Here is a 22,622-nt window from a genome sequence, read left to right as displayed (position 1 = left end):
ATGGGAACCAGCGTAGCCGAGGGAGCTGTTATGGGAGCCAGCGTAACCGAGGGAGCTGTTATGGGAGCCAGCGTAGCCGAGGGAGCTGTTATGGGAACCAGCGTAACCGAGGGAGCTGTTATGGGAGCCAGCGTAGCCGAGGGAGCTGTTATGGGAACCAGCGTAGCCGAGGGAGCTGTTATGGGAACCAGCGTAGCCGAGGGAGCTGTTATAGGAGCCAGAGTAGCCGAGGGAGCTGTTATGGGAACCAGCGTAGCCGAGGGAGCTGTTAGGACCGGGCGGGGAACCAGCGTAGACGAGGGAGCTGTTATGGGAACCAACATAGCCGAGGGAGCTGTTAGGACCGGGCGGGGAGCCAGCGTAGCCGAGGGAGCTGTTATGGGAACCAGCGTAGCCGAGATAGCTGTTAGGACCGGGCGGGGAGCCAGCGTAGCCGAGGGAGCTGTTATGGGAGCCAGCGTAGCCGAGGGAGCTGTTATGGGAGCCAGAGTAGCCGAGGGAGCTGTTATGGGAACCAGCGTAGCCGAGGGAGCTGTTAGGACCGGGCGGGGAACCAGCGTAGACGAGGGAGCTGTTATGGGAACCAACATAGCCGAGGGAGCTGTTAGGACCGGGCGGGGAGCCAGCGTAGCCGAGGGAGCTGTTATGGGAACCAGCGTAGCCGAGATAGCTGTTAGGACCGGGCGGGGAGCCAGCGTAGCCGAGGGAGCTGTTATGGGAGCCAGCGTAGCCGAGGGAGCTGTTATGGGAACCAGCGTAGCCGAGGGAGCTGTTACGGGAACCAGCGTAGCCAAGGGAGCTGTTAGGACCGGGCGGGGAGCCAGCTGTTAAAAATCACAGTTTGGCTTCAAAAGTAAGGTAGTGTCAGGAGATATAGTTCAGATACTGTAAACTCAGAGACAGAGAGAGAGAGAGAGCAGAGAGAGAGAGCAGAGAGAGAGAGAGCAGAGAAAGAGAGCAAGAGAGAGAGAGAGCAGAGAGAGAGAGCAAGAGAGAGAGAGAGCAGAGAGAGAGAGAGCAGAGAGAGAGAGAGAGCAGAGAGAGAGAGAGCAGAGAAAGAGAGCAAGAGAGAGAGAGAGCAGAGAGAGAGAGAGCAGAGAGAGAGAGAGAGCAGAGAAAGAGAGCAAGAGAGAGAGAGCAGAGAGAGAGAGAGAGAGCAGAGAGAGAGAGAGAGCAGAGAAAGAGAGCAAGAGAGAGAGAGAGCAGAGCGAGAGAGAGAGAGCAGAGAAAGAGAGCAAGAGAGAGAGAGAGCAGAGAGAGAGAGAGAGAGCAGAGAAAGAGAGAGCAGAGAGAGAGAGGAGAGCAGAGAGAGAGAGAGATAGAGAGAGAGAGCGCAGAGAGAGATAGAGAGAGAGAGCGCAGAGAGAAAGAGAGAGAGAAGAAAATATTTACTAGGCGGATTCTTATATTTGTCCTGTTTCAATAGAAATGTGTTGTTTTCTTATCCCAACTCCCCCTGACAGTGGGGTCACGGCCAGCCATTAGGATTAAGGGCACATCAAAATATTTTTCACCTTGTCAGCTCAGGGATATAAACTAATGATCTTTTGGTTATTGGCCCAATGCTCTAACCTCTAGGCTACCTGTCGCCCAGAGAGTGAGAGGAAAGAAAGACAGCTCTTTCCCCTCTGGTGACCTGCTGGTACCTAATACGACGTCAAGAAGCAGGTTGAGCTCTGAACTCAAAGCGCCTAAAGGTCCCATTGAACAGTCCTCTCCCTCTCCCGTCCTTGCAGGGTTCATTTCGCCTTCCTTCAATTACTTTAGAAAACAAAAACCAAATGGGGCCCCTGACAAGCGTTCAGTTCAGATTGAAAACAATAGCACCTGGTGACTTTCTACCCCCGTCCACTCCTCCACTGGTGAGTGTCTTGTTGTCTTTGTCCCTCCGTCCACTCCTCCACTGGTGACTGTCCTGTTGTCTTTCTCCCCGCGTCCACTCCTCCACTGGTGACTGTCCTGTTGTCTTTCTCCCCCGTCCACTCCTCCACTGGTGACTGTCCTGTTGTCTTTGTCCCTCCGTCCACTCCTCCACTGGTGACTGTCCTGTTGTCTTTCTCCCTCCGTCCACTCCTCTACTGGTGACTGTCCTGTTGTCTTTCTCCCTCCGTCCACTCCTCTACTGGTGACTGTCCTGTTGTCCACTGGTGACTGTCCTGTTGTCTTTCTCCCTCCGTCCACTCCTCTACTGGTGACTGTCCTGTTGTCTTTCTACCTCCGTCCACTCCTCTACTGGTGACTGTCCTGTTGTCCACTGGTGACTGTCCTGTTGTCTTTCTCCCCCCGTCCACTCCTCCACTGGTGACTGTCCTGTTGTCTTTCTCCCCCGTCCACTCCTCTACTGGTGACTGTCCTGTTGTCTTTCTCCCTCCGTCCACTCCTCCACTGGTGACTGTCCTGTTGTCTTTCTCCCCCCGTCCACTCCTCTACTGGTGACTGTCCTGTTGTCTTTCTACCTCCGTCCACTCCTCTACTGGTGACTGTCCTGTTGTCTTTCTCCCTCCGTCCACTCCTCTACTGGTGACTGTCCTGTTGTCTTTCTACCTCCGTCCACTCCTCTACTGGTGACTGTCCTGTTGTCCACTGGTGACTGTCCTGTTGTCTTTCTACCTCCGTCCACTCCTCTACTGGTGACTGTCCTGTTGTCCACTGGTGACTGTCCTGTTGTCTTTCTACCTCCGTCCACTCCTCTACTGGTGACTGTCCTGTTGTCCACTGGTGACTGTCCTGTTGTCTTTCTCCCTCCGTCCACTCCTCCACTGGTGACTGTCCTGTTGTCTTTCTCCCCCCGTCCACTCCTCCACTGGTGACTGTCCTGTTGTCTTTCTCCCCCCGTCCACTCCTCCACTGGTGACTGTCCTGTTGTCTTTCTACCCCCGTCCACTCCTCTACTGGTGACTGTCCTGTTGTGTTTCTCCCTCCGTCCACTCCTCTACTGGTGACTGTCCTGTTGTGTTTCTCCCTCCGTCCACTCCTCTACTGGTGACTGTCCTGTTGTCCACTGGTGACTGTCCTGTTGTCTTTCTACCCCCGTCCACTCCTCCACTTATGACTGTCCTAAAAAAGTATGTCCGGGTCACGGAATTTCTGAAATTTTCTAAATAAAAGTCCCCCACTTAATAGTAGAAAATTGTTAATAACCATTCATGATATATGAACAAAAATAAAAAAATAAATTAACAATGAATTCATATTTGTTCATATTTAAGTGACATTTGCATTAAATGTGGGTTTTAAAACATGTTCTAAGGTCAAATAAATGCCCCCTCAATACAAATCACTGTTTATGTAATACATATTGGCTTAGAGCAAGAATTATTCTGGGTTTAGCAGTAAAAGTATTGTAGGGGAATACTCAGTAGGATCTGTAGAATGTAGATATGGTGTCGTTTTCATGGTGCTCTCAATAGTGTTGCTGGCCTTTTACTTATGTCACACAGTTACGCCACATTTGTGAACCCTTTATAAAGCATGACATACGCTTACAGAGGATTTCTAACAGATGTCCAGGGCCTTGGGAAACTATTCAGACATCTTGAGTTTTTACAACTTTTGTTACATTACAGCCTTATTCTAAAATGGATTAAATGTTGTTTTTAAAAAAAAAAATCCTCTACACACAATATCCTATAATGATGAAGCGAAAACCGATTTTTAGACATTTTTGATAATTTATTAAATCTAATAAAACAGAAATACCTATTTTAACTAAGTATTCAGACCCTTTGCTATGTGCCTCGACATTGAGCTCAGGTGCATCCTGTTTCCATTGATCATCCTTGAGATGTTTCTACAACTTGATTGTAGTCCACCTGTGGTAAATTCAATTGATTGAACATGATTTGGAAAGGCGCACACCTGTCTATATAAGGTCCCACAGTTGACAGTGCATGTCAAAGTAAAAACCAAGCCATGTGGTCGAAGGAATTGTCCGTAGAGCTCCGAGACAGGATTGTCTCGAGGCACAGATCTGGGGGAAGGGTACCCAAAAAATTCTGGAGCATTGAAGGTCCCCAAGAACACAGTGGTCTCCATCATTCATAAATGGAAGAAGTTTGGAAACATCAAGACTCTTCCTTAAGGGTGGCCACCTGGCCAAACTGAGCAATCGGAGTCTTGGTCAACAACATGATGGTCACTCTGACAGAGCTCCAGAGTTCCTCTGTGGAGGTGGGAGAACCTTTCAGAAGGAGAACCATCTCTGCAGCACTCCACCAATCAGGCCTTTGTGGTTTAACATTTAATACATTTACCCCTGGTTTAACATCTAATACATTTACCCCTGGTTTAACATTAATACCTTACCCCTGGTTTAACATCTAATACCTTTACCCCTGGTTTAACATGAATACCTTACCCCTGGTTTAACATCTAATACCTTTACCCCTGGTTTAACATCTAATACCTTTACCCCTGGTTTAACATTAATACCTTACCCCTGGTTTAACATCTAATACCTTACCCCTGGTTTAACATTAATACCTTTACCCCTGGTTTAACATCTAATACCTTTACCCCTGGTTTAACATCTAATACCTTTACCTTTACCCCTGGTTTAACATCTAATACCTTTACCCCTGGTTTAACATCTAATACCTTACCCCTGGTTTAACATCTAATACCTTTACCTCTGGTTTAATATCTAATACCTTTACCTCTGGTTTAATATCTAATACCTTTACCTTTACCCCTGGTTTAACATCTAATACCTTACCCCTGGTTTAACATCTAATACCTTTACCCCTGGTTTAACATCTAATACCTTTACCCCTGGTTTAACATCTAATACCTTTACCCCTGGTTTAACATCTAATACCTTTACCCCTGGTTTAACATCTAATACCTTTACCCCTGGTTTAACATTAATACCGTACCCCTGGTTTAACATTAATACCTTACCCCTGGTTTAACATCTAATACCTTACCCCTGGTTTAACAGTAATACCTTTACCCCTGGTTTAACATCTAATACCTTTACCTTTATCCCTGGTTTAACATCTAATACCTTACCCCTGGTTTAACATCTAATACCTTTACCCCTGGTTTAACATTAATACCTTACCCCTGGTTTAACATTAATACCTTTACCCCTGGTTTAACATCTAATACCTTTACCCCTGGTTTAACATCTAATACCTTTACCCCTGGTTTAACATCTAATACCTTTACCCCTGGTTTAACATCTAATACCTTTACCCCTGGTTTAACATCTAATACCTTACCCCTGGTTTAACATCTAATACCTTTACCCCTGGTTTAACATCTAATACCTTACCCCTGGTTTAACATCTAATACCTTTACCCCTGGTTTAACATCTAATACCTTACCCCTGGTTTAACATCTAATACCTTTACCCCTGGTTTAACATCTAATACCTTTACCCCTGGTTTAACATCTAATACCTTTACCTTTACCCCTGGTTTAACATCTAATACCTTTACCCCTGGTTTAACATCTAATACCTTTACCTTTACCCCTGGTTTAACATCTAATACCTTTACCTCTGGTTTAATATCTAATACCTTTACCCCTGGTTTAACATCTAATACCTTACCCCTGGTTTAACATTAATACCTTACCCCTGGTTTAACATCTAATACCTTTATCCCTGGTTTAACATCTAATACCTTTACCCCTGGTTTAACATCTAATACCTTACCCCTGGTTTAACATTAATACCTTTACCCCTGGTTTAACATCTAATACCTTTACCCCTGGTTTAACATCTAATACCTTTACCCCTGGTTTAACATCTAATACCTTTACCCCTGGTTTAACATCTAATACCTTTACCTCTGGTTTAATATCTAATACCTTTACCCCTGGTTTAACATCTAATACCTTACCCCTGGTTTAACATTAATACCTTACCCCTGGTTTAACATCTAATACCTTACCCCTGGTTTAACATCTAATACCTTTACCCCTGGTTTAACATGAATACCTTACCCCTGGTTTAACATCTAATACCTTTACCCCTGGTTTAACATCTAATACCTTACCCCTGGTTTAACATCTAATACCTTTACCTTTATCCCTGGTTTAACATCGAATCAGGGAGAACAGGCTGATCAAGTTTTATAAGTTAATCAGCATGGGTCCCGTCCTGTCGATCCATCAATCCACACTGTGTGTGTTTGTGTATTTTACACGGCACAATCAATCTGTGTTTGTAATAAAAAAAATTACATTAGTACCTCATTGATCTTTTAATTGTCTGTGGTCATTCTGTAGTGCAGGAGTCACCATGGTCCCCTCCTACATCTCCCTCCTGGGTTCTGTAATATTGGGGACAGCTAATTCACTCCTAAATGACCAGGTATTATCTCTAAGCCTCTTTATAGTCCCCCGCTGATCATATCTCTGTCTTCCTGTATTGATCTGATCTCCCTGTTAATGTGGCCCTTCTTGGAAGGGAACGCTCCCCTCTCTCTCTCTGTATCCCTCTCTCTCTCCCTCTGTCTCTCTCTCTCTCTCTCCCTCTGTCTCTCTCTCTCTCTCTCTCTCTCTCTCTCTCGCTCTGTATACCTCGCTCTCTCTCTGTATCTCTCTCTCCCTCTCTCTCCCTCTATATCTCTCTATATCTCTTTCTATGTCTCTCTCTCTCTCTTTATCTCCCTCTCTCTCTCCCTCTCCCTCTCTCTCTCTCTTTATCTCCCTCTCTCTCTGTATCCCTCTCTCTCTGTATCTCTCTCTCTGTTTGTTTCTCTCTCTCTGTTTCTCTCTCTCTCTCTTTATCTCCCTCTCTCTCTGTATCTCTCTCCCTCTCTCTCTGTATCCCTCTCTCTCTCTCCCTGTCTCTCTGTATATCACTCTCTCTCTCTGTATATCTCTCTCTGTATATCTCTCTCTGTATATCTCTCTCTGTATATCTCTCTGTATCTCTCTCTCTGTTTCTCTCTCTCTGTTTCTCTCTCTGTATCTCTCTCTCTGTTTCTCTCTCTCCCCCCCCCCCCCATACTGTATTTCCATCAGTCCTGTGCTGACCCTGGCTCTTTAAAGCCTGTCTGACTCCATAGAAGAAACAGTGAATAGAAGAGGCTGAGGAGAGACATAATGGCTATGTCAAAACATGTTTTATTTTTCTTAATTCAACCTTTATTGAACTAGGCAAGTCAGTTAAGAACAAATTCTTGTTTACAATGACAGCCTAGGAACAGTGGGTTAACTGCCTTGTTCAGGGCCAGAACAACAGATTATTACCTTGTCAGCTCGGGGATCCGATCTAGCAACCTTTCAGTTACTGGTCCAACGCTCTAACCACTAGGCTACCTGCTGGTTACTGGCCCAACGCTCTAACCACTAGGCTACCTGCTGGTTACCTGTTGGTTACTGGCCCAACGCTCTAACCACTAGGCTACCTGCTGGTTACTGGCCCAACGTTCTAACCAATAGGCTACCTGCTGATTACTGGCCCAACGTTCTAACCACTAGGCTACCTGCTGGTTACTGGCCCAACGGTCTAACCACTAGGCTACCTGCTGGTTACCTGCTGGTTACTGGCCCAACGCTCTAACCGCTAGGCTACCTGCTGGTTACTGGCCCAATGCTCTAACCGCTAGGCTACCTGCTGGTTACTGGACCAACGCTCTAACCGCTAGGTTACCTGCTGTTTACTGTCCCAATGCTCTAACCACTAGGCTTCCTGCTGGCCCAATGCTCTAACCACTAGGCTCTAACCGCTAGGCTACCTGCTGGTTACTGTCCCAACGCTCTAACCACTAGGCTACCTGCTGGTTACTGGTCCAACGCTCTAACCACTAGGCTACCTGCTGGTTACTGGCCCAATGCTCTAACCACTAGGCTACCTGCTGGTTACTGGCCCAATGCTCTAACCACTAGGCTACCTGCTGGTTACTGGCCCAACGCTCTAACCACTAGGCTACCTGCTGGTTACTGGCCCAACGTTCCAACCACTAGGCTACCTGCTGGTTACCTGTTGGTTACTGGCCCAACGTTCTAACCACTAGGCTACCTGCTGGTTACTGGCCCAACGTTCTAACCACTAGGCTACCTGCTGGTTACTGGCCCAACGCTCTAACCACTAGGCTACCTGCTGGTTACCTGCTGGTTACTGGCCCAACGCTCTAACCGCTAGGCTACCTGCTGGTTACTGGCCCAATGCTCTAACCGCTAGGCTACCTGCTGGTTACTGGCTCAACGCTCTAACCGCTAGGTTACCTGCTGGTTACTGGCCCAACGCTCTAACCACTAGGCTACCTGCTGGTTACTGGCCCAACGCTCTAACCACTAGGCTACCTGCTGGTTACTGGCCCAACGCTCTAACCACTAGGCTACCTGCTGGTTACTGTCCCAATGCTCTAACCACTAGGCTTCCTGCTGGCCCAATGTTCTAACCACTAGGCTCTAACCGCTAGGCTACCTGCTGGTTACTGACCCAACACTCTAACCACTAGGCTACCTGCTGGTTACTGGCCCAACGCTCTAACCACTAGGCTACCTGCTGGTTACTGGCCCAACATTCCAACCACTAGGCTACCTGCTGGTTACCTGCTGGTTACTGGCCCAACGCTCTAACCACTAGGCTTCCTGCTGGTTACTGGCCCAACATTCCAACCACTAGGCTACCTGCTGGTTACCTGCTGGTTACTGGCCCAACGCTCTAACCACTAGGCTACCTGCTGGTTACTGGCCCAACGCTCTAACCACTAGGCTCTAACCACTAGGCTACCTGCTGGTTACTGGCCCAACACTCTAACCACTAGGCTACCTGCTGGTTACTGTCCCAACGCTCTAACCACTAGGCTACCTGCTGGTTACTGGCCCAACGCTCTAACCACTAGGCTACCTGCTGGTTACTGGCCCAATGCTCTAACCACTAGGCTACCTGCTGGTTACTGGCCCTACGCTCTAACCACTAGGCTACCTGTTGGTTACTGGCCCAACGCTCTAACCACTAGGCTACCTGCTGGTTACTGGCCCAACGCTCTAACCGCTAGGCTCTAACCGCTAGGCTACCTGCTGGTTACTGGCCCAACGCTCTAACCACTAGGCTACCTGCTGGTTACTGGCCCAACGCCTTAATCGCTTGGCTACCTGCTGGTTACCTGCTGGTTACTGGCCCAACGCTCTAACCGCTTGGCTACCTGCTGGTTACTGGCCCTATGCTCTAACCACTAGGCTCCAACCGCTAGGCTCTAACCGCTAGGCTCTAACCACTAGGCTACCTGCTGTTTACTGGCCCAATGCTCTAACCACTAGGCTCTAACCACTAGGCTCTAACCACTAGGCTCTAACCACTAGGCTCTAACCACTAGGCTACCAGGAAGAGAGTGTATGAAAGCAACAACACACAGAGGCTGGTTCAACAATGATGAGCCTCTGTTGGCTGTTATAGACAAAGTGGAGTGTTGAAGTTGCTCAAGTTGTTGTTTTGTTATTTTTAGCATCCATTGTACTGTTACAGTACAACAAATACTTTTTACATTTTTATCTTGTTGCTATGACAATGGTGCGATTTCAGTTTAGCATTCAGAAATGAAAAGTACTCAAATAAACTATCCTCATTTAAGTGAATCTGTTCAGGAAAACCAAACGGAGGCGATCAAAGAGTTTGAAGGTGTGACCTTCTCCTCTTATTCAGACATTAAAGGTTGTTCTTCTGAGGCTGGGAGACTGGGAGGATGGGAGGCTGGGAGACTGGGAGGCTGGGAGGCTGGGAGACTGGGAGAATGGGAGGCTGGGAGACTGGGAGACTGGGAGGCTGGGAGTGTGGGAGACTGGGAGGCTGGGAGACTGGGAGACTGGGAGACTGGGAGGCTGGGAGGCTGGGAGACTGGGAGGCTGGGAGACTGGGAGGATGGGAGGCTGGGAGGCTGGGAGGCTGGGAGACTGGGAGACTGGGAGGATGGGAGGCTGGGAGACTGGGAGGATGGGAGGCTGGGAGACTGGGAGACTGGGAGGCTGGGAGACTGGGAGGATGGGAGACTGGGAGGCTGGGAGACTGGGAGGATGGGAGACTGGGAGGCTGGGAGACTGGGAGGCTGGGAGACTGGGAGGATGGGAGGCTGGGAGACTGGGAGGATGGGAGGATGGGAGTGGGAGACTGGGAGGATGGGAGACTGGGAGCCTGGGAGGCTGGGAGGATGGGAGACCGGGAGGATGGGAGGCTGGGAGGATGGGAGACCGGGAGGATGGGAGGCTGGGAGGCCGGGAGACTGGGAGGCTGGGAGGCTGGGAGACTGGGAGGATGGGAGACTGGGAGGATGGGAGGCTGGGAGACTGGGAGGCTGGGAGACTGGGAGGATGGGAGGCTGGGAGACTGGGAGGATGGGAGGATGGGAGGATGGGAGGATGGGAGTGGGAGAACAGCTCTCGTTGTGCCCTCACTGCCATTGATAAAATGTAGGTTCATGATACTGTTCCTTCACAGAGGAGACACGGGGTCTGCTAGTATCCAGCCACTCTGTTTCCTGATATCGTTCCTTCACAGAGGAGACACGGGGTCTGCTAGTATCCAGCCACTCTGTTTCCTGATATCGTTCCTTCACAGAGGAGACACGGGGTCTGTTAGTATCCAGCCACTCTGTTTCCTGATATCGTTCCTTCACAGAGGAGACACGGGGTCTGCTAGTATCCAGCCACTCTGTTTCCTGATATCGTTCCTTCACAGAGGAGACACGGGGTCTGCTAGTATCCAGCCACTCTGTTTCCTGATATCGTTCCTTCACAGAGGAGACACGGGGTCTGTTAGTATCCAGCCACTCTGTTTCCTGATATTGTTCCTTCACAGAGGAGACACGGGGTCTGCTAGTATCCAGCCACTCTGTTTCCTGATATCGTTCCTTCACAGAGGAGACACGGGGTCTGCTAGTATCCAGCCACTCTGTTTCCTGATATCGTTCCTTCACAGAGGAGACACGGGGTCTGCTAGTATCCAGCCACTCTGTTTCCTGATATCGTTCCTTCACAGAGGAGACACGGTGTCTGCTAGTATCCAGCCACTCTGTTTCCTGATATCGTTCCTTCACAGAGGAGACACGGGGTCTGCTAGTATCCAGCCACTCTGTTTCCTGATATCGTTCCTTCACAGAGGAGACACGGTGTCTGCTAGTATCCAGCCACTCTGTTTCCTGATATCGTTCCTTCACAGAGGAGACACGGGGTCTGCTAGTATCCAGCCACTCTGTTTCCTGATATCGTTCCTTCACAGAGGAGACACGGGGTCTGTTAGTATCCAGCCACTCTGTTTCCTGATATCGTTCCTTCACAGAGGAGACACGGGGTCTGCTAGTATCCAGCCACTCTGTTTCCTGATATCGTTCCTTCACAGAGGAGACACGGGGTCTGCTAGTATCCAGCCACTCTGTTTCCTGATATCGTTCCTTCACAGAGGAGACACGGGGTCTGCTAGTATCCAGCCACTCTGTTTCCTGATATCGTTCCTTCACAGAGGAGACACGGGGTCTGTTAGTATCCAGCCACTCTGTTTCCTGATATTATTCCTTCACAGAGGAGACACGGGGTCTGCTAGTATCCAGCCACTCTGTTTCCTGATATCGTTCCTTCACAGAGGAGACACGGGGTCTGCTAGTATCCAGCCACTCTGTTTCCTGATATCGTTCCTTCACAGAGGAGACACGGGGTCTGTTAGTATCCAGACATTCTGTTGCGATTATCTCTAGAACATTCAAGGTTACTCACAGATTGTCTTGGAAGTCGAAACGACAATAATCCACACCTGCTCTGTTTCTCTACGAACTAGACATTATATTGTTTTTACAGGTTTATATGAACCCGATAGAAGTAAAGAAGTTTGAAACATATTATAGCGCTGACAATCTACATACATTGTTGTGTTTTTCTCCTTGTCTACCTTCCATTAAATGTGTTTGGTGTGGAATTACGGTACTTTGAGATGTTGTATTCTGAAGGTATTCATCGATAGGAAGTTATATTACACATATTTCAGTTTGAAAGGACTCCAATACAGTCGAATAAAACATATTGTATATGACATGTTTGCCAATAGGCCTGTTTTAACCAGTTTTAACCAGTTTCAACACATTTTAACCAGTTTTAACACGTTTCAACACGTTTTAACCAGTTTTAACACGTTTTAACCAGTTTTAACCAGTTTTAACACGTTTTAACCAGTTTTAGCCAGTTTTAACCAGTTTTAACCAGTTTTAACACGTTTTAACCAGTTTTAACCAGTTTTAACACGTTTCAACACGTTTTAACCAGTTTTAACCAGTTTTAACCAGTTTTAACACGTTTTAACCAGTTTTAACCAGTTTTAACTCATTTTAATCATCTTGTTTTCCTCCAGTTGTACGAGTTGGATGATGATGTCAAGAGGAAAGAGTTTCTTGATGACCTCTTCAGTTTTATGCAGAAGAGAGGTGAGTTGTTAATATAATACACATCTCATAATATATATATATATATATATATATATATATATATATATATATATATATATATATATATATATATATATATATATATATATATATAACTATACCTTTCTTGAAGCATAGTGATTCTTGTGAATCTATAGTGGCTGTTAAAACTGTTTGAATGTTTTAGTGTGTCACTTATAAACATCCGTTACTCAACAGACAGGCAGGAGATCAGAATATGATGACTCAACAGACAGGGAAGAGATCAGAATATAATGACTCAACAGACAGGGAAGAGATCAGAATATGATGACTCAGCAGGCAGGAGATCAGAATATGATGACTCAACAGGCAGGAGATCAGAATATGATGACTCAGCAGACAGGAGATCAGAATATGATGACTCAACAGGCAGGAGATCAGAATATGATGACTCAACAGGCAGGAGATCAGAATATGATGACTCAACAGACAGGGAAGAGATCAGAATATGATGACTCAACAGACAGGGAAGAGATCAGAATATGATGACTCAACAGACAGGAGATCAGAATATGATGACTCAACAGACAGGGAAGAGATCAGAATATGATGACTCAACAGACAGGGAAGAGATCAGAATATGATGACTCAACAGACAGGAGATCAGAATATGATGACTCAACAGACAGGAGATCAGAATATGATGACTCAACAGGCAGGGAAGAGATCAGAATATGATGACTCAACAGGCAGGGAAGAGATCAGAATATGATGACTCAACAGACAGGCCTTAGATCAGAATATGATGACTCAACAGACAGGAGATCAGAATATGATGACTCAACAGACAGGGAAGAGATCAGAATATAATGACTCAACAGGCAGGAGATCAGAATATGATGACTCAACAGGCAGGAGATCAGAATATGATGACTCAACAGGAAGGAGATCAGAATATGATCACTCAACAGGCAGGAGATCAGAATATGATGACTCAACAGGCAGGAGATCAGAATATGATGACTCAACAGGCAGGAGATCAGAATATGATGACTCAACAGGCAGGGAAGAGATCAGAATATGATGACTCAACAGACAGGGAAGAGATCAGAATATGATGACTCAACAGGCAGGGAAGAGATCAGAATATGATTACTCAACAGACAGGCAGGAGATCAGAATATGATGACTCAACAGACAGGAGATCAGAATATGATGACTCAACAGACAGGGAAGAGATCAGAATATAATGACTCAACAGGCAGGAGATCAGAATATGATGACTCAACAGGCAGGAGATCAGAATATGAACACTCAACAGGCAGGAGATCAGAATATGATGACTCAACAGGCAGGGAAGAGATCAGAATATGATGACTCAACAGGCAGGAGATCAGAATATGATGACTCAACAGGCAGGAGATCAGAATATGATGACTCAACAGACAGGGAAGAGATCAGAATATGATGACTCAACAGACAGGAGATCAGAATATGATGACTCAACAGACAGGAGATCAGAATATGATGACTCAACAGACAGGAGATCAGAATATGATGACTCAACAGACAGGGAAGAGATCAGAATATGATGACTCAACAGACAGGAGATCAGAATATGATGACTCAACAGACAGGAGATCAGAATATGATGACTCAACAGGCAGGGAAGAGATCAGAATATGATGACTCAACAGACAGGAGATCAGAATATGATGACTCAGCAGGCAGGAGATCAGAATATGATGACTCAGCAGGCAGGAGATCAGAATATGATGACTCAACAGACAGGAGATCAGAATATGATGACTCAACAGACAGGAAGAGATCAGAATATGATGACTCAACAGGCAGGGAAGAGATCAGAATATGATGACTCAACAGACAGGCAGGAGATCAGAATATGATGACTCAACAGACAGGAGATCAGAATATGATGACTCAACAGACAGGGAAGAGATCAGAATATAATGACTCAACAGGCAGGAGATCAGAATATGATGACTCAACAGACAGGAGATCAGAATATGATGACTCAACAGGCAGGAGATCAGAATATGATCACTCAACAGGCAGGAGATCAGAATATGATGACTCAACAGGCAGGAGATCAGAATATGATGACTCAACAGGCAGGAGATCAGAATATGATGACTCAACAGGCAGGGAAGAGATCAGAATATGATGACTCAACAGACAGGAGATCAGAATATGATGACTCAACAGGCAGGAGATCAGAATATGATGACTCAACAGACAGGGGATCAGAATATGATGACTCAACAGGCAGGGAAGAGATCAGAATATGATGACTCAACAGGCAGGAGATCAGAATATGATGACTCAACAGACAGGGAAGAGATCAGAATATGATGACTCAACAGGCAGGAGATCAGAATATGATGACTCAACAGACAGGAGATCAGAATATGATGACTCAACAGACAGGAGATCAGAATATGATGACTCAACAGACAGGAGATCAGAATATGATGACTCAACAGGCAGGGAAGAGATCAGAATATGATGACTCAACAGACAGGGAAGAGATCAGAATATGATGACTCAACAGACAGGAGATCAGAATATGATGACTCAACAGACAGGAGATCAGAATATGATGACTCAACAGACAGGAGATCAGAATATGATGACTCAACAGACAGGAGATCAGACTTCCTGTTCCTGGTTCTGATCAGATGATGATGCGCTGTCTGAACTTCAATTGTAAACATTTATTTTTGTGTAAAGTTTGCCTGTAGTTGCTCCAAGCTAATTTTCTCAAAGTCCTTTGTGAGACAGAAACATTTGTGTTTGTATCTCTGTCCGTCCTTCCGTCTGTCCGTCCGTCCGTCCGTCCGGCTTGTGAAAACTGCTGCAGATGTTTGACAGCTGTAACAACAGGAGAATGTGGCTGAGTGTTTTGAAGGCCCCAGAGCCGGGATAGTATTTGGGGTCTGGTGCTTTTTCCTCAAACCTCCAACACAACCCCTCCTCCCCTTCCCCTCCCCTCCCCTCCAACCCCCCCTCCCCTCCCCTCCAACCCCCCCCCTCCCCTCCAACACAACCCCCCCTCCCCTCCAACCCCCTCTCCCCTCCACCCCCCCTCCCCTCCACCCCCCCTCCCCTCCAACACAACCCCCCTTCCCCTCCAACCCCCCCTCCCCTCCAACCTCCCCTTCCCCTCCAACCCCCCCTCCTCAGCAGCATTCCGCTGTGTTAAAGTAACTGCACAGTGAAAATCAAATGTTATAAGTTCATACACACACATATCCTCGTGGGGACCTAGAATTAATTTCCATTCAAATTCCTATTTTAAGCTAACCCCTTACCCTACCCCTTACCCCTTACCCTAACACTTACATTAATCTTAAACTTAACCCAAACCCTAAACCTAACCCCTTACCTGAATCCTAATTCTAATCCTAACCTTAACCCTAAACCTCACCATTAAGCCTAAAATAGCCTCTGTCCTCATGGGGATGTGGGAAATGTTCCCAAGAGAGAATTTTCCTTATTTTACTATCCTTGTGGGAAATTTGGTGTATTTTAGGTAACCACAAGGATAGAAGAACCAACCAACACACACACACACACACACACACACACACACACACACACACACACACACACACACACACACACACACACACACACACACTCAGGATGAGGTGTCATCCCAACCCTTGGGAACCTCGGCTCATGTCCTGGGGGGGTAGTGGAGATGAAAAAGACTGTGTGTGTGTGTGTGTGTGTGTGTGTGTGTGTGTGTGTGTGTGTGTGTGTGTGTGTGTGTGTGTGTGTGTGTGTGTGTGTGTGTGTTGTAGAGGTGGGTCTCCAGTAGACTCCCCCAAGGCCTCTGTCTTTATCCTGCTGTCTGTCTGGTTAATCTGATTAATGACAGAATGGACAGAGTTGACTACAGCAGCTACACGCTACTTAGGAATGACACACAGACAGTACTGTGTGTGTGTGTGTGTGTGTGTGTGTGTGTGTGTGTGTGTGTGTGTGTGTGTGTGTGTGTGTGTGTGTGTGTGTGTGTGTGTGTGTGTGTGTGTGTGTGTGTGTGTGTGTGTGTGTAGTATTCACCCCTTTGGCATTTTTCGTATTTTGTTGCCTTACAACCTGGAATTAAAATAGATTTTTAGGGGGGGTTTGTATCATTTCATTTACACAACATGCCTACCACTTTGCAAAATATGTTTTATTGTGAAACAAACAAGAAATAAGACAAAAGAAACAGAAAACTTGAGCGTGCATAACTATTGACCCCCCCCAAGTCAATACTTTGTAGAGCCACCTTTCGCAGCAATTACAGCTACAAGTCTCTTGGGGTATGTCTCTATAAACTTGGCACATCTAGCCACTGGGATTTATGCCCATTCTTCAAGGCAAAACTGGTCCAGCTCCTTCAAGTTGGATGGGTTCCTGCTGGTGTACAGCAATCTTTAAGTCATACCACAGATTCTCAATTGGATTGAGGTCTGGGCTTTGACTACGCCATTCCAAGACATATTTAAATGTTTCCCCTTAAGCCACTCGAGTGTTGCTTTGGCAGTATGCTTAGGGTCATTGTCCTGCTGGAAGGTGAACCTCCGTCCCAGTCTCAAATCTTTGGAAGACTGAAACAGGTTTTCCTCAAGAATTTCCATGTATTTAGCGCCATCCATTATTCCTTCAATTCTGACCAGTTTCTCAGTCCCTGCCGATGAAAAACATCCCTACAGCATGATGCTGCCACCACCATGCTTCACTGTGGGGATGGCATTCTCGGGGTGAGGAGTGGTGTTGGGTTTGTGCCAGATATAGCATTTTCCTTGATGGCCAAAAAGCTAAATTTTAGTCTCATCTGATCAGAGTACATTCTTCCATATCCTGTTAGGGCTAGGGGGCAGTATTGACACGGCTGGATAAAAAACATACCCGATTTAATCTGGTTACCACTCCTACCCAGTAACTAGAATATGCATATACGTATTACATATGGATAGAAAACACCCTAAATTTTCTAAAACTGTTTGAATGGTGTCTGTGAGTATAACAGAACTCAAATGGCAGGTCAAAACCTGAGAGATTCCTTTACAGGAAGTGGCCTGTCTGACCATTTCTTGAACTTCTTTTCCATCTCTATCATTTACTAAGGATCTCTGCTCTAACGTGACACTTCCCACGTCGTCCATAGGCGCTCAGAGCCCGGGAAAAAACAGAATGTCGTCATTCCAGCCCCAGGCTGAAACACATTATCGCCTTTCTCATGTGGCCGATCAAGGGACACTGGGCTTATGCGCGTGACCCCGACCGCCCCCGCCTTTGGGATTTTTTCCTCTGTTTGCCGAAAAGGAGATTCCCTGTCGGAATATTATCGCTTTTCTACGAGAAAAGTGTCGTAAAAATTGATTTTAAACAGCGGTTGACATGCTTCGAAGTACGGTAATGGAATATTTAGAATTTTATTGTCACGAATTGAGCCATGCGCGTGACACTTCTTTACTATTTCGGATAGTGTCTGGAACGCACGAACAAAACGCCGCTATTCGGATATAACGATGGATTATTTTGGACCAAACCAACATTTGTTATTGAAGTAGCAGTCCTGGGTGTGCATTCTGACGAAGACAACAAAAGGTAATCAAACTTTTATAATAGTAAATATGATTATGGTGAGTGCTAAACTTGCCGGGTGTCTAAATAGCGAGCCCGTGAAGCCTGGGCTATGTACTTAGAATATTGCAAAATGTGCTTTCACCAAAAAGCTATTTTAAAATCGGACATATCGAGTGCATAGAGGAGGTCTGTATCTATAATTCTTAAAATAATTGTTATGCTTTTTGTGAACGTTTATCGTGAGTAATTTAGTAAAATGTTAGCGAATTCCCCGGAAGTTTGCGGGGGGTATGCTAGTTCTGAACGTCACATGCTAATGTAAAAAGCTGGTTTTTGATATAAATATGAACTTGATTGAACAAAACATGCATGTATTGTATAACATAATGTCCTAGGGTTGTCATCTGATGAAGATCATCAAAGGTGAGTGCTGCATTTAGCTGTCTTCTGGGTTTTGGTGACATTATATGCTGGCTTGAAAAATGGGTGTCTGATTATTTCTGGCTTGGTACTCTGCTGACATAATCTAATGTTTTGCTTTCGTTGTAAAGCCTTTTTGAAATCGGACAGTGTGGTTAGATTAACGAGAGTCTTATCTTTAAATGGCTGTAAAATAGTCATATGTTTGAGAAATTGAAGTAATAGGATTTTTAAGATTTTGAAAATCGCGCCACAGGCTGCAAGTGGCTGTTACGTAGGTGGGACGAATTCGTCCCGCCGGTCCCATAGAGGTTAAATGGCTGTAAAATAGTCATATGTTTGAGAAATTGAAGTAATAGGATTTTTAAGGTTTTGAAAATCGCGCCACAGGCTGGCAGTGGCTGTTACGTAGGTGGGACGCAAGCGTCCTACCTAGCCCATAGAGGATATGTTTGGGGAGTCTCCCACATGCCTTTTGGCAAACACCAAAAGTGTTTGCTTATTTTTTTCTTCAGGCAATGTCTTTTTTTCTGGCCACTCTTCTGTAAAGCCCAGCTCTGTGGAGTGTACAACTTAAAGTGGAAGAGGTACACAGGATGTGGCAGGAAGAGGTACACAGGATGTGGCAGGAAGAGGTACACAGGGTGTGGCAGGAAGAGGTACACAGGGTGTGGCAGGAAGAGGTACACAGGGTGTGGCAGGAAGAGGTACACAGGGTGTGGCAGGAAGAGGTACACAGGGTGTGGCAGGAAGAGGTTCACAGGATGTGGCAGGAAGAGGTACACAGGGTGTGGCAGGAAGAGGTACACAGGGTGTGGCAGGAAGAGGTACACAGGATGTGGCAGGAAGAGGTACACAGGATGTGGCAGGAAGAGGTACACAGGATGTGGCAGGAAGAGGTACACAGAGTGTGGCAGGAAGAGACATAGTCAAATAAATTCTGAGAACTTAATTACCTTTGCTCTCTCTCTCTCTCTCTCTCTCTCTCACTCTGTCACACACACACACAGTACCTACACTCCCCCACTCCCCCTATATTTAGTGTAGAGTCTTCGGTGATAGTAACATCACACGGTGAATCCAGCATGTCCCTGGATAGACCCACACGATGAGTCCAGCATGTCCCTGGATAGACCCACACGGTGAATCCAGCATGTCCCTGGTTAGACCCACACGATGAATCCAGCATGTCCCTGGATAGACCCACACGGTGAATCCAGCATGTCCCTGGTTAGACCCACACGATGAGTCCAGCATGTCCCTGGATAGACCCACACGGTGAATCCAGCATGTCCCTGGTTAGACCCACACGATGAGTCCAGCATGTCCCTGGTTAGACCCACACGGTGAATCCAGCATGTCCCTGGTTAGACCCACGCGATGAATCCAGCATGTCCCTGGTTAGACCCACACGATGAATCCAGCATGTCCCTGGTTAGACCCACACGATGAATCCAGCATGTCCCTGGATAGACCCACACGGTGAGTCCAGCATGTCCCTGGATAGACCCACACGATGAGTCCAGCATGTCCCTGGTTAGACCCACACGGTGAATCCAGCATGTCCCTGGTTAGACCCACACGATGAATCCAGCATGTCCCTGGTTAGACCCACACGATGAATCCAGCATGTCCCTGTATAGACCCACACGATGAGTCCAGCATGTCCCTGGATAGACCCACACGATGAATCCAGCATGTCCCTGGATAGACCCACACGATGAATCCAGCATGTCCCTGGATAGACCCACACGATGAGTCCAGCATGTCCCTGGATAGACCCACACGGTGAATCCAGCATGTCCCTGGTTAGACCCACGCGATGAATCCAGCATGTCCCTGGATAGACCCACACGATGAATCCAGCATGTCCCTGGATAGACCCACACGATGAGTCCAGCATGTCCCTGGTTAGACCCACACGGTGAGTCCAGCATGTCCCTGGATAGACCCACACGGTGAGTCCAGCATGTCCCTGGATAGACCCACACGATGAGTCCAGCATGTCCCTGGTTAGACCCACACGGTGAATCCAGCATGTCCCTGGATAGACCCACACGATGAGTCCAGCATGTCCCTGGTTAGACCCACACGATGAATCCAGCATGTCCCTGGATAGACCCACACGATGAATCCAGCATGTCCCTGGATAGACCCACACGATGAGTCCAGCATGTCCCTGGATAGACCCACACGATGAGTCCAGCATGTCCCTGGATAGACCCACACGATGAGTCCAGCATGTCCCTGTATTGATCAAGTCATTGTTTAGTATCATTGATTCACTGTAGCGATGCTCATCTTCTTACAGGAAGCCCGTGATGAAGTAAATCTTATTAATTTGGCTGCTGAATAATTACTATCTGACAGTCAGTAGCATTGACCCTTATAATCACAGTCTTTTTGCTGGATCTGCCGACTGCAGCTGCACCGCCTGCATTAAGAATCACTGCATTGACTCTTACCACACTGTAACGGCCGTCGTTGAAGAGAGAAGGGGACCAAGGTGCAGCGGGTTGTGTGCTCATCATTATTATTTTATTTAATTAAAGTGAACACGAAAACAAGGAACAAAGAACGACAAACCGACAGTTTCACAGGCTATAAATAACAGCAGTGCAAAATACAACTACCCACCTACATACACATAAACCCCCAAACCATATAAAACAAATACCCTCTGCCACGTCCTGACCAAACTACAATAACAAAATAACCCCTAATACTGGTCAGGACGTGACACACACCAGGCAGTTAAAGCGTTTGAATGATCAGAGGTACTTGTAGGTTTTTCCCTGAGCACATCATTTGTTATTGTGTATAAACGCTTCTTATTTCCTCTGTTGATTTCTCTAAAGGTTTGCTTTAAGTCACTTGAATAATGTGAATAGTCATCTCCTTTTGCTGTAACATATGTATAGCAAACCTGTTAATAGAAATGAGCTCAGTACAATGTTTTGTCTGATTTTAAATCCAGGTGTTTGTTACTGTGAAACCATAGAACGTCTGTCAATGGTTTTGAACTCCGTCTAGTCAGTCATGAAACTGTCAACTTGACATTTCATTCAATACCACATCGATACGCCCTAAAACTATCACCCTAAACCTCCTCTATTCTCTAGGAAGACTTCCTGTCTCTCTCTGTCCCAGAAGTCCAGTCTGGTATTACCCGACTGTATATGAAACGGCAGATTAAACTTTCCTCCAGTTTGTCTTTACCTCCACTGTGCTGTGGTCCCCCTGCTGCACCCCACTGTGCTCCAGCCTGAAAGTGCATTTGGGGCCCAGCTTCTCTGTCCCTCTCCTTCCTTGCGGTGTGGCCTTGAGGCCTGGGGTCGTGGCCCCTGCAGTGTCCCCTGCCGCCGTTGATCACGAGCTGCGAAAGGAAACGACAGCGGTTGGTCACTGAGGCCTCAGAGAAACACTGAGATGTGTGTTTGGTGTGTGTTTTCGCTGACACAGATTTTACATAAGCAGCTAAAGATTTGACAGAAGCAGATCATCTTTGCAGCAATCAGAAGTAGGATTATTTCCTATAGAAGTGGTATAGATTAAGGAACACCTAACTTTACAAGTCTCACACTACTCCTTTCAACAAAAGCAGCAATTCCACATTCCAAGGGTGCATCATGAGGTTGGAGTAAGATCTCTCACATACAAAGGCCCAACTAGCACAGTAGTTTCCATATTATTATTATTATTATTATTATTATTATTATTATTATTATTATTATTATTATTATTATTATTATTATTATTATTATTATTATTATCAGACAGTAGTTTCCATATTATTATTATTAATATTATTATTATTATTATTATTATTATTATTATTATTATTATTATTATTAGACAGTAGTTGCCATATTATTATTATTTAACTATTATTATTATTATTATTATTATTAGACAGTAGTTGCCATATTATTCTTGTTACTAAGTATTGTTGGTTTGTTTAGTTGTTTTCATTTGGACACTCTTGAAAACAAGAGGGTAAATCTCAAGAGAATTCATCCTGCAAAATGTTGAATACATTTAGACTGACAGATCTGTATGTTCTCGCCACTACTCTATTTGGAGTAAATACATCAGCTGACATGTCCATCTGGTTACTGTGTTATTACAGGGACCTTTTATCCTCAATAAAACAGACAGTAAATAGCTTTGTGCCTGACACTGTACCTCAGTCTCCAGTACCTCAGTCTCCTGTACCTCAGTCTCCAGTACCTCAGTCTCCTGTACCTCAG

The 22,622-nt window shown here is 46.0% G+C and overlaps 1 protein-coding gene across 2 annotated transcripts in view; it reads left to right on the top strand.

Annotated features, from left to right (window-relative positions):
• The window catches only part of LOC106585976 (AT-rich interactive domain-containing protein 3A), a 299,958-nt gene that overhangs the window by 226,266 nt on the left and 51,070 nt on the right, over window positions 1-22,622 (top strand). For both annotated transcript variants that reach the window (XM_045706903.2, XM_014172733.3), the window contains exon 3: window positions 12,294-12,366. In XM_045706903.2, the coding sequence (XP_045562859.2) occupies window positions 12,294-12,366 (73 nt within the window). The remainder of the gene's footprint in view (window positions 1-12,293; window positions 12,367-22,622) is intronic.

This window comes from Salmo salar, chromosome 24, assembly GCF_965601325.2.
Source record: "Salmo salar chromosome 24, fSalSal1, whole genome shotgun sequence".
In the NCBI taxonomy this organism is placed as follows: Eukaryota; Metazoa; Chordata; class Actinopteri; order Salmoniformes; family Salmonidae; genus Salmo; species Salmo salar.
Note: the sequence above shows the minus strand (reverse complement) of the source record. Positions and strands in the feature narration are given on the sequence as shown.